General features: G+C 39.1%; 1 protein-coding gene across 2 annotated transcripts in view; it reads right to left on the reverse strand.

The window, feature by feature from the left end:
- SEC14L1 (SEC14 like lipid binding 1) overlaps window positions 1-17,826 on the reverse strand; it is a 56,527-nt gene that overhangs the window by 13,537 nt on the left and 25,164 nt on the right. For both annotated transcript variants that reach the window (XM_063459187.1, XM_063459188.1), the window contains exons 4-8: window positions 4,411-4,560; window positions 1,795-1,926; window positions 1,421-1,549; window positions 1,050-1,281; window positions 580-689 (exon numbers count right to left, since the gene is read on the reverse strand). In XM_063459187.1, the coding sequence (XP_063315257.1) occupies window positions 580-689; window positions 1,050-1,281; window positions 1,421-1,549; window positions 1,795-1,926; window positions 4,411-4,560 (753 nt within the window). The remainder of the gene's footprint in view (window positions 1-579; window positions 690-1,049; window positions 1,282-1,420; window positions 1,550-1,794; window positions 1,927-4,410; window positions 4,561-17,826) is intronic.

The following is a 17,826-nucleotide window of genomic DNA, read 5'->3' on the forward strand; positions in this document are numbered from 1 at the left end:
ACCCATTTTCTTTTGGACATTGATTTTTGGACACAATTCAAGGTCTAAACCCCACAAATATTAATGTGTTATTATTAAAAAGACCTGGACCTCCAACATTAATAACGCATGTTGTCAAATTTTAGGCATCTTTCCTAAGCCTCTCTGAGTACCTGTCAGTCTAATCTGGTATTTTCTTTTTCTCCCTACCTACATCTCTTTTGTATTTTCCAATAATTCTTTACTCCAAACACCATCAATTCTAAAACTCTGTAGTGGTTACGGTGCTTGGAGTATTGCTATGACGTTCTCCTTTTGCAAATTGGTACAAAAAACAAAGAGTTATCTATTTATTAATTTATTTACATAAGCGTGCCAGTATGTCACTAGATGCAATCATATCTCATCAGATTACTTGGGCTATGAGTATCGTGGTGTTCATATTCATTGTTTTGTGTACACGATTATGTTCTCCTTATGTGCGGATTCTTATGCACTCTGATGATTGTGCATATTGGTACATCTGTAATTTTAAAAACGGCAATAAAAGAAGCAACTGAGGAAAGAACAAAAAAATAATTAAAAAAGGAAGATGCCTACTTTGCCCTTGTGGGTTTCCTGTAGCCACTGTCGAAGCCTGATTAAGCAACTCTCTTGTAGAGGTGTGAGGTCTCCCAAATAACGCTTGATATAATCTGCATCCAGTTTGTCTACAAAAATGTAAGATAAGTTATAAACGCTTAAAAAATGCTTGTTAGTACTTCAAATGTTTCCCTGTGAAGATTGCTTTCTCCAATATTTGTAAGATTGTAGAAGTTTTAACAGGAAATAAAATGCTTATTAGTAATGCAAGGTCCTTAAACAGCAATGATCTGCAACAGCTTCAACAAGGTATTAAATATGGCTGTATTTTGCATTTTGAATTAAAAAATGTTTGTCCCCACTGTCTCCCATTAATGGCTAGAGAAGTAAATACCCAATGTACTCCAATAATCCTGGAGACCACCAGGTCATCTGCAAAGCCCAGAAGCAATAACACAACAGAAGATGGCAAGCTACTTAGGACATACCATCTGGTGTGCTGCTAAGTGGCTCAGAGGGACTGGATGTTGGACAGCGTGCCTCCCTACAAGCATGCCCGTCATTGGCGGTGGTCGGTATGGCCTGGGGCAGAGACACAGACCGGCTTGAGGTAGATGTTTTGCTTTCTTGTTTCTGTATGGTACAAGGAGTCCAGCGAGGCAGGTAGTTGATCCCTTCCTGCTCCATTTGTTTCAAGTAATACTCTATAATCTCTTTACCCTAACAAGGAAAAAAGAGGAGATCACACAGTGGAAATGTTGGAAAGGAGACAACGAGCAGTTACTGCACACAAACCACTAGATAATTCGGTTGAAGTGGTAAAATTACTTGTGTTGAATTTTGGTGGAGATGCACAAACCTTTTTGATATTGCTTGTGTACTGTTTCATGGCAATTTTTTCCACTGTGCTCTCAAAACCAAAGAACGACTTGATGTCCAGGCTAGCAGATTGCTCAAAGCAAGTCCACTCCTCATTGTCAGGGTGTACCTGGAGAACAAAGGCACATGATGTAAAACCCAAAGTGTGCGGGTCATAGAAAATGGTTAACACACATAGCAGTGAAGTCTACAAATCAGTGATCAGGGGGATGATGGTGAAACAGGTTTAAGGTTAATGAATACTCAAATGGTAGCAAGCAACAATTAAAAATCAAAATTTGTTAAAAAAAAACTAACTAGGTTCCCACAATCTATGAACAGTATAAAACATTCCTCTCTCCCAGTGGTACTTACAGTGTAGGAGCAATACTCGTGAACTACTATGCGGCTAGCAAAAGTCTCATTGTGGGCTTCGATGTGCAGAGTGCGTTCCTGTCTGTTCAGAGCGTTCTTCTGGATGAAGTACACATAGTCTACCCCTGCAATCTAAAAATATAAAAACAGGACATTGCTTTAGTTCACTGGGAAAAATACATGCGTCATAAACCCCCTAAATTATAAGCAAATCAGGATACCCCAAGATTGCATATGGACCATATGACACATGGCATGTGTTTCTCCGTCAATGCCCCCGTCACTTGTGTTGACTCTCACCAGTCAATAGGCTGGTTTATAACAAAAACTGGATGCCTCCACAGGTGCCTGGTGGGAACCAGGTAAATTGTAAAAACCCATTCTAAAAACTGTCATTGGTTACGGTGGGCAGGGTTCCAGACAAATCCTGATACAATAGCCACTACATTGAGTTGTAGTGGCTATGGTGCTTAGAATGTTCCTTTAATACATCTTTTGTCAGAAGCATTGCTTACTTATGTAACTGAAAGTCTTGGTAAATTGGCATCTCATACAGACATGATGCATAGTTTTTTTTAGATCTCTTATGCTTGTGCAAAAAAAAAAAATGTTTGTGAATGTGCACTAGCTCTTAATTAACTACATGAAATTTGGTCAGATAAGCCGAGTTAAGGACTAAAGAGGACGAAGATAACTCCAGTCCCCTAAAGCAATTCTGTGAGCTAACTAAAGTGCTGAGGGGTTAACTACATGTTCCCTCAGGCTTATTTTAGAAAAGTGCTGATTTCAAAAGAAATTGACCCTTTTATAAATGACCTTTGTAATGCCTCCCAGCTGTCAATGAGACAATTAGGGGGATTGCCTTTCACACTTGTTTTAAACCATCTTTCAAAATATATTGTCAATACTGAGCAGAGAGACGGCCTCAGTGCTGGGAGAACCCCCCACCCAAATAAAAAAAACAAAAACAACAAACCACAAAATAAAGGGGCTGTTGGAAGTAATTCTAAAATAAATTTGGACACAAACAATAAAAATAGATTTATACTCCTTATGTTTTGCAAGAGGGAAAGTGATAAATGAGAAGCAGTGTGGATCATGTTTTATTTGAATAAATTAGAACGGTTAATACAAAATGTACCAGCCGTACTTGTCATTATGTCAAATCTCTCACTTTACTGGAATCGACATGCCAAATCTCTCACTTGAAATCTTTTATTATTATTTGTTGTACTGTATATGCCATACAAAATTGTTTTTTTGAGGGGGGGGGGAGAGAAAGGGGGTAGGTAAGTAATCAGAAAAAAGTATTTGCGCTCCATGTGACAGCCCTCGATGTAAATAGAACATTCCAGGATAGATTAAACCACGCATAAATATAACCTATGCATTTAAAGAAAAAAAAATAAACTGCACAGGAATAGTCCCAGCAGGGGGAGCCTTCAACAAATGTGAAAAGCAATGAACTGACTTTAAACTGGACGAGACAATAACTCAGAAATAAGTCCAAAACATTCGTCAATAGCTTTATATGCGATTGATGATAGTATTAAAGCACTCAACAGGCAGCTAAAGAACTAAAATGCGAAGGAGCGAACAGTCCAATTTTCTAAAAAAATAGAGGCCTTGGAATTATGGGAACCATACACACTCTTCCGATGAATGGAGGCCTTGGAATTATGGGAAACATACACACTCTTCCAATGAATGGAGGTCTTGGAATTATGGGAAACATACACACTCTTCCAATGAATGGAGGTCTTGGAATTATGGGAAACATACACACTCTTCCAATGAATAGAGGTCTTGGAATTATGGGAAACATACACACTCTTCCAATGAATGGAGGTCTTGGAATTATGGGAAACACATTCTTCTAATAAATGAAGGTCTTGGAATTATGGGAAACATACACACTCTTCCAATGAATGGAGATCTTGGAATTATGGGAAACACACACTCTTCCAATGAACGGAGGTCTTGGAATTATGGGAAACACATTCTTCTAATAAATGAAGGTCTTGGAATTATGGGAAACACATTCTTCTAATAAATGAAGGTCTTGGAATTATGGGAAACATACACACTCTTCCAATGAATGGAGATCTTGGAATTATGGGAAACACACACTCTTCCAATGAACGGAGGTCTTGGAATTATGGGAAACACATTCTTCTAATAAATGAAGGTCTTGGAATTATGGGAAACACATTCTTCTAATAAATGAAGGTCTTGGAATTATGGGAAACATACACACTCTTCCAATGAATGGAGGTCTTGGAATTATGGGAAACATACACACTCTTCCAATGAATGAAGGTCTTGGAATTATGGGAAACATACACACTCTTAATGAATGGAGGCTTAAAATGGCTGCGATATCTCAGCCATTTTCTGGTTCCGGTGGATGTCACTGCAGACCTGAGGGATTTGTTTAAAAGTGGACAATCAAAGATGCGTAACTCTAGGACCCATTAAATAGGTAGTAAAATCTAATCCAGGTAATTATGTACTTTGGTCCGATTACTATACATCCAGCTCATTGTACAATGTTGCGAAATTCATTATACACTGGAGAAGTACCATCATGTGGTTTTGTTAGCCTTGCAGACTGACCTTCTTTAGCAGCCGCGGAGCATCCACGTCCAGCTTGCAGCGTCTTTCCATCACATGCACGGATCCATCCTCGCTCTTAAACTCGCTCATTACGTCACTGCCAACAAACATGGGGATCAGGTGACACGTTGGGAACCGACGCTCATATGCCTGCAGGGTGACAAGAATAAAACAGTCCTTGAACTTATATCCACCTGTTCTAATACGGAGTTTACTGTAACAATAGTAACGTGACAATTAGGAGCATCTCACAAAAATTCTCTAACAATTCTCTTCCAAGTAAGCCCATCCGACAACCCCTCTTATTGATAAATTAAGTTTTTTTTATCTACATCCATTTTTCTCCCTCTACAATTAACCATAAAGAACAACCTAGTAGAACTCATAAAAACTACTTGGTGAGGGCTGCCATTGGGCGGTTTATATAAATGTGCCTTTTACGGCTTTCCAGAGCACATCGGACATCAGCAGCACCGCTCGCTCTCATTATATTATGGTGTCCAAATGTTTTGCAGGAAGGCGTTCCAAAATGCATGGACACAAATATCTTTGATGGGTTATGGAGAGTCATGGTTACTTGGATATCATTGGAAGTTGGGAGAGATACAGTTGCATTGACTTACAAGCAAATTACTAAGACATGCCCAGCACCCCTTACATTTAATATGCTTTCTCAAAGAAAATAATAATAATTTTTTTTTTTTAAATGGCTAGACTAAACTTGTTTTTTCACGCTTCCATTATACCAGAGAATCCCCTTGATATCCTCTATAGGAGAGATTTTGGAGCGGTCACAGATTATGGTCTCTTCAGACAGGCTAAATGTCTTGCACAGCAATAACAAATATTTGCATTAAAGGTAATTTTTTTTTTTTTACCATTCGGCAAGGATCTGTTTGTGTACACGTATACAACCCTAATTCTAAAACCTATATGTTTACACTCATTTAATATAAATTATACACAGTTACAATAATTAACTATATAACAGAATGTAAGAATACATTATACAGATTGAGTGAGATGTGACCTCGGCTTTACCAGTTTAACTCCTCCCCCCCCCCAGACATGACACCTGTTTAAAACCAAATACTGGGATCAGCTAGGTTTAATTTTACAGCTGTGCACATTGTTGTTGTTTTTTTTTTATTATTATTATTTCACGTGAATCTAACTGCCTCAAAATGTTGGTGTAGACCCGTTTGACCCTTGCAGTGCTTGGGAGCATATGCATTCTATATGTGCGACAAGGTGATGCACAAAAATAATAGATTTCAAGGGAGACACTTTAAGCACTAAAACCAATTTAGCTTTATAAAGCAGTTTTGACGTATAGATCATGCCCTTGCAGTCTCGCTGTTTAATTCTCAATTTCCTATGGCAAAGCACTGGATTGGTGGCGATCATCAAGATTGATGATCTCAGCTATGGAGGCGGAGCCAGCTGGCAGCAAGATCGGTGTGGTGAGTAAAACCATTCAGGAATACAGGATTGCATTTCTGACACAATAGTGTTCCTTCGACATTTGATTGAAAACGAAAAAATATTTTGTTTGCATGCAGGCTGTGTCAGTCACAGCCAGGGGGTGTGTGGCTAGGGCTGCATACTCAGAAACAAAAGGGATTTAACTCCTAAATGGCAGATAATTGAGCAGTGAAACTTCAGAAACATGATATACAAACCAAAACTACTTCATTAAGCCAAGGTTGTTTAAGTAAGGTTGCCTATAGTGTCCCTTTAACCTCGCACATCCTTTACCCCTTATTAATGTTTCCTATAAACAGAGGACATGTGAGTTTAATGTGGAGGAGGGTGCAGCGTGAACCTGGGCATGTTGAACGTCTGGGTTGAATGAACCATATAATTACAATATTAAAAGACTAAAAGTACTGTCACCACATACAATATCATTTCCACTGCATAGACTTTGTGAGATTGAATACTACAACGAACGGCTGTGAATCATGCACTCAGTCTTTTCTCCCCACCCCCACCCCCCTATAAGAACAGGCTGGTGTTTGGGAAGGTGACGTGAAGGGTTTCCTATGCTGCGGAGAGAGAGAAAAAAAACAAAAAAAAAAGTTTCCTGGCAGTACAATGGCACTAAAAATAAATGTACGCTCAGCAGAAGCTCCTTCATATCACACTGCAACGGAAGAGTCCTGTTTTATAACATCACATAGAAAGTGTATTATTAAAAGAACTGCTTTGTATTTGGAGAATACAGAATTCAATGCACTTCTGATTAGAGAGAGAAATAGAAGCCTTGATGATTGCTTTTCAGCACAATGCTAAACATAATGCAATTTAATGGCGTGCGAAGCCTGAAGAAGGAGCAGGGATTGTAAGGGGTGTGTGTGTGTGTGTGTGTGTGTGTAGGGATTTACACGGCTATATTATCTAGATCACATGTCACGGGAGACCATATGTACTGCAATGCGCCAGTTTGCCTGTTTAGTAAATTCACAATCTTTTTTTTTTTTTTTTGCTTCACTGCTTTTTATCTATACAGAAGAGAAAAAAAAGGGGGTGTTAAGGGCACACCCAGAACATGCTTTTCTCAGCAGTGAGAATATATATATAATACAGATTAAATAATAGCGCACGCACACAAAGAAATTAAATAAAATTCACAGTTACATTTTACAAGGCTAGTCCGCTGCTAAGTAGCCTTTTAAAAGGTTAAACTGTATATTTTGCGAGCGTGCTGTACCTTAATCTGTTTTTTATCTATAGTCAGTTGAACATTCTTTTAATTTCAAAAGGTCGTCTATAATAATGCACATCAATTCTGCATCTACCAAGCAGGATTCAGATTTAATTGGATATGAATCTCCCACTTAAAAGGTGCAATACGATCTTTAGAATTAAAACTTCTACTTACAAAATAAAAAAGAAAATAAGTTGGTGATGAAGTACAGTCTTGTAAGGTCAGTGACACTTTTGGCTCAGTACAGCAGAACAGTGGATATTTAATTAAACAATGATAAAGACTGTACACTTTTTTTGAGAGTACGAACACCTATGAAGTGTCTCACTACTGGCTACTCAGCTGATTCTTGACTAGGTATGGGTGGGTACTTCATAGACAGACAGACAGACAGACAGACACACACACACACACACACTACAGAGCTACGAAAAAGGTGTAGCTGTGTTTTCTGGTCTGGAATTTGGTATCAAGACAAGGAGCAAATAAAGTTTCAATGTCATAAATTATGTCACGGTGAGGCTAAAAATGTGAATCAACATATGTATCAAATGCTTGCACATCTCAAATACATAAAAACAGATCAAAGTCTTATGGACTTTAACGATATGGACTTCTACCAGATTTATAGATGGAGAAACGTACAAAGAACAAATGAACAAGGATCCCAATTATTAGAAGGTATGTTACTTTGCTGGGAAAAATACATTAAAAAAAATATATACATCATAAAACTTTGACAGGAGGGGGTGGACAACATCAGCTTAAAAAGGATATATAGGAAAAAAAAATGTTACATTTAGTAAATTCTTGATCTCTCTAAATTCAGAAATAAGTTGACCTTCCTTATTTGTAGAGTAAAGTAAATTTGATTTTAATGGTTCAGAAAAACCAACACACACCCTTTCCCAGCAGACCGATAACTAAACATTGAAATATGTAAAAATTGACTTCTCAGTAGAGGCAGAGAAAACACTTTAAGAGGCCGACAGCCACTAGAGGCATTTTCTTATTAAAACCTTAAAAAAACAAACAAACAAAAAAAGCATGATTACACATAGCATAATCACACTGAACACGGTTAATGCTTCAGACTGGAGGTACTTGACACGCATGAACGGTATGTATACACAATCTCTTGATGAAAACAATACAGGGTTGGATAAAAGGGCTGTGTCCCCAATGATCGCTGAATCTTAATGTTGAAAGCATCGCCGTAACCTTATGGATACATATACAGTTTCCCTTTAAGGGAAAAACTGATCTGCTTGACTTTTAATCACCAGTCACAAACAGCGTGAGGCCCCCTAGTCTCATAAATTCTTTCATAGGAACAAACTTTCCTTCCATCCATCCATCCATCATAATAATATATATATATATATATATATATATACACACACACACACACACACACACTTTATTTTTTTATAGCTATGGAATTGGCGAACAGACTAAATCATGAGCACTTGCAAAACTTCTAAATAAAAAAAAAAAAAAAAAAAAAAAGTCATAACAATAAGGGAAATTAAGCTGTCTGAAGCTACATTTGACCGGCCAGCATGGTTGTGCGTGAGGCATCACAGTCTCCGTTTACCAACACAGAAGTTGCAGGACTTCTGACAGGACTAGTCTGTTCAAACTATCCAGGCCTACTGAAGAAAGTATATCACCCTCTCCAGTGTGTCAGTCATGTCCTCTGGTACTTATCTCTGCAAAAGGAATCCACTATGGTAGTTCTGCTAATATAAGTGAAAGGCCATGCCCTATCTTTGAAAAAGATTAGAAGACATATATAAAAACAGTGCATCATAAACAAGGACTCTGCTCTCGCTAATCTATATACTAGGGCTCTTGTACTATTTTTAACCATACTAACTGCAGGAAGAAACAAGTTATCCCAGTTCTCTCAACCTTTATTTGCTGCCCACAAATAAAATTTACGTTGGAAAATTGCAAAGCAGTATCAATAGGATTGCTCTGCAAGGTACAACTCAAAATACAAAGTGTAACAATTCAAATAGCAATATATACAATATCCTGTTCCACTAACTCCTCAAAACCAAACAATTACAGAAATCTGTAAATTAAGTAAATTTGGTGTAGACTGAAACAGTGTTCATGCTAGGAGGAGGACAAATTTAATATTGTATATTGTAAACTTGCTTGGTTTATTTTACAAACTAGAGTACTTTACTAAGAAGTAAAGTTTCTGAAGATATAATACTACGTAGTGCACCATAGGATTAAGCAAAATAATCTTTAAAAGAACACAGTGTGCAGCACTGCCCCAGGAAGCACCTCTAGTAGCCATATGAGGAGTGGCCACTGGAGGTATCACTAGGCTGTAATGTAGACACTGCATTTTCTCTGAAAACACATAGTTTACTGCAAAAAGCCCGAAGGGCATTATTATACTCACTAGAACAAATACAATAAGCTGTAATTGTTCTGGTTACCTTTAATAGAAATAAAAAGGAAAGTGGGAGAAAACCCTGGGATGGACACTTACTGAGAGTGAATGGGAACGGATCCATATATAATCCATATATGGTTCCAAGATGCAAAGACACAGAAGCTTTCTTTACAAGCTCCTAACACAGTAGTACTACACCACATATGTATTACAGCGATGGAACGCGTCGCCCTTGGATGCCTGCTGGCGCTGCGGGGGTAGAGGTGTTGACCTGACATTTGTAGGCACTGCTCAGAGATCCAAGATTTCTGGTGAAACATGTATGAGGTAGTGAAGCTTTCATCATACTGCAATGTCCCAGCAAGCTTACTAAAATTCTATTATCCGCTGTCTCCTGGACTAGGCAAAAGGTGTTGATCCCGATGTTTTGGAAGCAGGGTACATCACCACCCATATCTTTGTGGGTGGCGCAAGTTAAGGAGGTGAGAGTGGATTCATTGAGTGCCAACACTACTAAAAGACAGGAGCCCTTCGGAGGTCAGTGGTTTTACTGGATGGAATTTTTGTCTTCTGCAGACTTTTCTACATATGCACAATCAGCAGCTAATGGGGTTGGAGGGGCAGGATAGATCATCCAGTGCGTGGTTGCATATGACACGCTAGTCTGGTGGCTTCTGTTTGGTGGTAAGGAGTTTCTCTTTCTCCCTCTCCTTGCACCTCTGTACCTTATTGGTGGAGCATCTTTAGGACTCTGAATTTAACACCCTTTATACCTATAAAGCACTAGGAGTTTTGAAGTCTATGGGCAGATTCAGGCGGTGGTGGGCATAGACGGATGTATAGTGTTGATGAACTACAAGGAGGCAGTAATCTATGCACCACTTGCATTAATTTCCTCCTATTGTAATGGGACAATACGCCAATGTACGTTTCATGTTTTACTACTGTATTTTCATTTTACTTCTGTACATACGGTTTTTCTTCAATATACATTTATTGAACGAATATGGAAAGAAGGTAGACCACAGGTAAAGATTAATTTGGTTTACAAATGGCAAAATAAATAAATCAAGCAAGCAATCTTGTTTTCACGTTGATCTGTATAAAAACACATTTACATTTTCAAACAGTATAGAAAGGCCATAAAATATGTGAAAAAGATGTGCATTTCATTCTCATTTTGCAGGATACTGAAAAAATGTTGCGATCAAAGACAACTAAAAAAGGAAGGAACAGACGCATTATATGTGGGCACAAACGATTTATGTGATGCATTACAGATACAGATTTTACAAGGAACCGTAGCATACATTAGAAATATCTGCTGAATGCAGCATTTTTTTCAGAAGGTTTTAAATGCAGTAAATAAAGAGGGAATGTTTCTGATTATTATACCTTTTAATTTCACCAATAGATGGTAATAAAGGATCGCTGCAGAAATTACGAGCACTCAGTGTTAATGTTGTGCTTAATCCGTCATTTGAGGTCTGTCCCTCTGCCCGACTAATTCCCCTCCCTTTCTCACAGCTCTCCATTGGTTCAGTCCGAGAACACTGCAAGTCATCGGAGGGCCTTGTTCTACTTGACTGAATTGGGTCAAAACAGACCGATAAAGCACTAATGCTACGTTTGGTGGGTAAGCGTAGACAGAATTTATGGAGATATTCTAGAAAGAAAGTCTATTTAGATTAAGCTTCAAAATTGTCTTCACAAAAACAGTTGCTTGGAAAAGGACATCTGTTAACAACTAATAAACATTAGATTCTACTAACAAAATGTATCCAGTGATTTTTTTAGATTTTTTTTAAAGCTGGTGGGGGATAAACTGTCCAAAAACTGAAATAATCTCTGCAAATACGAGCACCGAAAACAGAACTTGACCAGTAACATTGAATAAAGAAGGAGGTCTAATTAATAAAGGGAGCCATGTTCCCCTTGTTTAAACCTGCAAGTTAAAATATTGCTCATACTGGCGGCCACTAGAGGTGCTGCCACAGAAATAGAGTTAAACATGGCTATGTCAATTAGATGGTCTAGAGACACCGTCTGATTAGTGCAGTGCAACGTTTTACTGTGCACACTCACTTTAATTGTATTTTGTACATTGGGAGGTATGCCAGTAGGGCAGTGGCAGACTGCTTTTTGCTAACACAGTCAGACAATCACGGTCCACTATTGATAGCATGATTTGGTATGGCGTAAAGTGGGGTGCAACTCCACCACCTTGGCCTTCCTGTCGGGGGAATGGGAGGCTGTGGGTAATGGTGGGCTGCAATTCACTGTTACATCAATCAAAAACAGTGAAGTGGCACAAGAGGACTCCAGGAACCATAACCATTGCAAAGAAATAATGTGGTTACTGTGCTTAGGGTGTCCCTTTCACAAAACAAAAAATCCTGTACAGAACATACAAGAAAGATAATACCAGTAAATCCTTGTAATTATTTTTCATTATGAATTCAAAGAGGAAGGGACCTCGTTTCATAGAGGAAGGGACTTTGTTTCAAATGTCCTCAATTAAATCTCTTCAGGTAATGTAGGGATGCACATGGAGAAGACAAAGGATAGGTATATCAAAGGATAAAAGCAAAGAAACAAGAGAAAAAAAAAATCATCAAAAATCAAGAGTAGAGAATCCAGCTTATCGGCTTTAGTCTAATGCGTGCAGGAGCACGAACAAAGTGCTGGGCAGGATTTCTCTTTGATCCGTATCTGGCATGTATATAAAAGCAGTGGTAAACTGCATTAGCCAGTTGCTCCTCAGTTTCATGTACAGAGGCACCTTCTAGATCTGGACTATGGGCCTTCCATTTTCAATTCCATGTTTCAATGAAGGCCACTATAATTTAAGATGTGTATGCTGAGCAGGGAGTAATGGTAGGAAGTTGGTAACAAGAGTTGATAAATAAAATATTAAATATATTTCTTGGTGTTTAAAAGGGACATGAAGCAGGGGCGGAGCTTGACCGCCATGCAGAGAAGCCGCATGCACCCGAAGCTCTGAACGAGTGGCTGACTTTAAGCCTTATTTGATGCAATACAGCGGAGCTAAATGGGTACCTCACTTACCCACCCCACGACGCTCGGGGTTGGGGCATCATGTACTCTTCAGACGCACTTGCCGAGGCAGGTCCATCTTGCGGCCTAGCAGTTGATGCGGAGCGGGAGACGCGCCCAGTCTCCCAGCCCAGATCCTTCCCCCCCTTTGGACCAGTGGGGGTCATCCCAGTCCACCACGGCATCTCTACAAGCCTGGACCTACATACACACAAACCCTGCTGGATGAGCACAGGCAGGAGAAAGCAGTGAAACTCTGCTTACCTAAGGTGGCGGCTGCCAAGACCAAGACGGCTCCTACAAACTACGCTGACCCACACACTACGGTGGCAGGGTGCCAACACGCCTGGATCAGATCTGTGCAGCATCTGAGTGGGGGGAGCGAGAGAGGTCAGTGGAAAGCACTAGAATGGCAATAATACCACAGCGGCAAACCCCCACCCACAAAATGCTGCGGCACGGCTAGGCGACACCCTGCTTAGGCCCTTTCTCGGCCTAAACCAGGGGCTGAATAATCAAGCCACAAGAGATGGCGTGGGGTGAAAAGCATGAACAGATACTGGGACTAAACTTACCCTGAAGAGTATACTATGGTTAAAAATAAACACAATAATATTTAGTCTTAAAATGCCCTTTAATATTGACTGATCGCACAATTGTTTTGTAAATGTAGATTTCTTAATTTGATAATGCTCCTGATACCAATAGGGTGTGGTGCCACAGGGAAGACGTATTCTGTATATTTTTAGATTTATATTCTACTTAGAACCATTTATATAACTGATCGTGTTCTAAATAACTTACTCAGAGTATTTTATGGAAGCAATCTAATTTCTAAATATGCTCACTGTAAATTAAAGGATACCTGTTATGCAGCCATTTCATTACAAAACAGGTTGGATGTCGTTTTAATAAAATTCCAAATATGCAACAGCAGTACTACTAGTGGAAAATTAAAACCGCTAACGCCTATAAAGCACACTACGTGATCTCACAATAATGTCAACAAAGTGGAAACTATGGAAAGAGAGGAGGGGGAAAAAAAGTAGGAAAAAGACTGCCTACTTAGGGATTTCACATAGCACAGCAGGATATGTAATGTGCTGGATAAGGATAAAGCCTGGACTGCAAAAGAAACTTCAACCAGAGAAATGTAGGTCATGCAGAAATCTTCAAATTATTATATGTACAAGGCACGATTTTACCGTTCTACTGAAATTACAAATTTACCATGATTTTCCCTTCTGTTGGTGTTTAGGAAACCTTCCCTTTGGATATGAATAACACAATTCACTAAACATGCTTCCAGTCTTTGTAACTAAATATATTTATACTCCAAATTTTGTCACAGTTTAGTTTAGGGCAGGGGTGTGCAAAATATAGCCCCCAGGTGTTGTAGAGGTACAATTCCCACAATGCTTTGCTAGTGTTTAGAATGGTAAACAACACACACACCCTTCAAGATATTGTGATATCAAGATCTTATTTTTCTCATATTATTAAAAATGATCATGGAAAACAAATTGCCAAATTTTGGTTAATCCTTGAAGAAACAAATAGGAATGAATGAATCAAAATAAATTAAATCGGAAGCCGATAGGCTCATTAGAACACCGACTGAGAGCCAGATCTTCTTCGTCCAACATCCACCAGTGCGCTTTTGGCTAAATGGTCCAAATTCCTACACACAATCCAAATTCGTGTGGTAAGGCTTTCCAGAAGAGTGTCTACTGTTATAGCCATTAAAGGGGGGAAGCCAACTACATATTCCTGTCCATTATTTTGGAATGGGAAGTCCAACAAGTTAATTTGAAGGTGTGATGGCCATGTGTCCACAGACTTGACTATGCTTGGAGCCACCTGTTTGAATTAATGCAATGTAAAAACTGGGGTAAACAGGCAGAACTACAAATCAAGACTTATCGAAACCTTTAGCACTTCAGACTACATCTCCCATAATATTCGTACAACCATAATTCTGGCAAAGCAAGTAGTCCACATCTGCAGAGCTGAAGGTTACCTATCTCTTATCTAGGGGCGTAGCAATCTGTAATTGGACAGCCAAGGAGAGCCCAAATATACAAAAATAAGTCCTGTACTCAAACTCCCATTCCCATTAATTTTAAATTAAAAATCGGTAAAAAAAATTGAGCGTTATACTCGAATAAATACGGTACTTTAACAGTCATTACTGCTGTCCAGGAGTAAGGAGTTTGAGCGCAGGACTTATTTTTGTATATATTTGTATACAAAAATAGTTACAATGTTGCTGCCCACCCCATGCGTTCCCTAATAATGGTTAATCAGTGTGTAACGTTTTAGAAAAACATCCCCCTCTGTCTCAGATTTTTATTTTACCTGAAGCAAGGTGAATAGTTACCGTAAAATTCATCGGTTTGTCTTGACGTGGCTGTTGAGCTTACACTTAAATTGCCATTGGAGTAATACTAAAAACCTACAATTATTAAAATGTGCATATATATTTGGGATAGTGTGCAAGTAACTTTTATTAATCTGTATACACCTGATTTTGGCACACTCCTAAGCAGGCATGTACTAAAAACAAGCAATTTAATAAACTCACTCTCACTGCAACCATTTAATGCACTTATGCAACACTGAATTCTGTACAGCTCTCGATAAAAAAAGGCTGCAATGTATGTGCATAGATGCAAAATCTGAAATGATCGGGAAGAAAAGAAGGGTCAGAAGCGGTAAGGTGTATCCATCAGGCTGATTTTGTACATCTGCACTGCACTGTATACCTGCCAACAAAATAAATCAGCGCAGCCAAATACTTTTATAACTGAACTGGCTGGCTTCAAAAACACATTCCATAACATATTGCTGGCAAGCCTTTACTTCTTCCGATCATGGACCAATCCAAATCATGCGGTAATAGTTATCAGCAAGTTTCCCGACACTATTACCCAGCTTCTTGCCAGGAGCTTGACAATGCCTTCTCTCCTAGAAACGGTCCAACTCAGGAAACCAAAATGTTCCACTTCTATTATCAGAAATGTAGCTCAGCTTTCCCCTTACACTTCCTGCAATCAAAATTACTGGGTTCTGAACGTCTAGTGCCTAAAACAGGATTCACACTGCTAAATCAACTTTAATCCATGGCCTTTTTATCTCACACTCCCTAAACCTACTTGCACAAATGGAAACACGGCTCTCTCCCTCTGATACTGCTACCCCTGCCTCACTATTCTTTGATGGTCTTCACTTTACCCACAACCCAAGACAAGCGGAGAGTAAAGGTGGCGGCGGTGGATTTCTGCTTTCACCCCACTACTCCTTTAAAATTCTGCCCCCCCCCCCCTTACCTCTCTATCTACCGCATATCCACAAGTATAAGGGGACCCGAATGTAAGCAGAGGTACCTTATTTTACCACAAAAAAATGGGAAAACGTATTGACTCGAGTATAAGCCTAGGGTGGGAAATGCAGCAGCTACTGGTAAATTTCTAAATAAAAATAGATAACAATAAAATTACCAATATTTTGTACATTTACCATTTATTAAGGTAAATTCACAAAATATGCATGCCAGAATATGTGTGTGCGTGTGTGTGTGTGTGTGTGTGTGTGTAGCGTGTAGCGTGTGTATAGTAAATACAGAGTGTTTATATAATGAATGCAGTGTCTGTGTTTGTGTGGTGTCTGTATATCAGGGCTTCCCAAACTTTTATGGGCCGAGACCCACTTTTAAAAAAAAACACCATGGCAATCAGCTTCAGAGGCATACAATTGGCACACCATGACAAACCGCTTTAGAGGCATACAATTGTCAAACTATAGCAATCCGCTTTAGAGGCATACAATTGGCAAACTATAGCAATCCGCTTTAGAGACATACAATTGGCACACCATGACAATCTGCTTTAGATGCATACAATTGGCACACCATGACAATCTGCTTTAGATGCATCCAATTGGCACACCATGACAATCCGCTTTAGATGCATCCAATTGGCACACCATGACAATCCGCTTTAGATGCATCCAATTGGCACACCATGACAATCCGCTTTAGATGCATCCAATTGGCACACCATGACAATCCGCTTTAGATGCATCCAATTGGCACACCATGACAATCCGCTTTAGATGCATCCAATTGGCATACCATGGCAATCAGCTTTAGATGCATAAAATTGGTACATCATGGCAATCAGTTTTAGAGGCATACAATTGGAACATCATGGCAGCTTTAAATACATAAACTTGGCACACCTTGGCAATCAGCTTTAGATGCATAAACTTGGCATATCATGGCAATCACTTTTAGATGCATAAACTTGGCACATCATGGCAATCAGCTTCAGAAGCATACAATTGGCACACCATGGCAATCAGCTTTAGAGGCATAAAATTGGCACACCATGGCAAACAGTCAGATGCATAAACTTGGCACACCATGGCAATCAGCTTCAGATGCATAAAATTGGCATAACATGGCAATCAGCTTCAGATGCATAAAATTGGCATAACATGGCAGTTTTAGATGCATAATGTTGATATATCATGGCAGTTTTAGAGGCAGAAACGTTACACATCATGGCAATCAGTTTTAGAGACATACAACTGCTTACTCACAGACTCGGAATCAGAAATGCTGTTGTCCTGCTGTTTCATCCAGGCACCTCACATTGATTATCCCAGTGGTGGAACTAATAAAGAGAGGACCCTGGTGCAAGTATATTTTCTGGGCCCCTATCTAGTGAAAGTGTGGCCAAAAGGTAGATCGGTCGGAGAACTTTAACAATAATATGCCAGATGGGGATGTACCATTTGCACATCATTGCAGGGTTATATTTGTGAGCAGTGTTTGAATGTAAGCATGTTTTTGTATTACGTATATGTGTATGGGTGTATTTGTATGTACTGTTGCTATTGGAATGTAGTGGTGTACTTGTTTGTAATGTTTGCATCTGAATGCAGGGGTGTATGTATATGTAGTGTAGGACTTTAAATGCAGGTGTGCTTTTTGTGTGTAGTGTCTAGTGTTGGTGTTTGAATGAAGGGGTGTTTATAGATAATTTCAGTGTTTTAATGCAGGGGTGTGTTTGTATGTAATGTTTGTGTTTGATTGCAGTGTGTGTGTAGTGGATTCAGTGTGTGTATAGTGTGTTTAGAAAATATACATATACACAATGTGTGTTGCAATGTAAGCATGTTTTTTATGTATGACACTTGACATTGACACAGCGATACACACAATGACACT

Source organism: Pelobates fuscus, chromosome 6 (assembly GCF_036172605.1).
Source record: "Pelobates fuscus isolate aPelFus1 chromosome 6, aPelFus1.pri, whole genome shotgun sequence".
NCBI classification, from domain to species: Eukaryota; Metazoa; Chordata; class Amphibia; order Anura; family Pelobatidae; genus Pelobates; species Pelobates fuscus.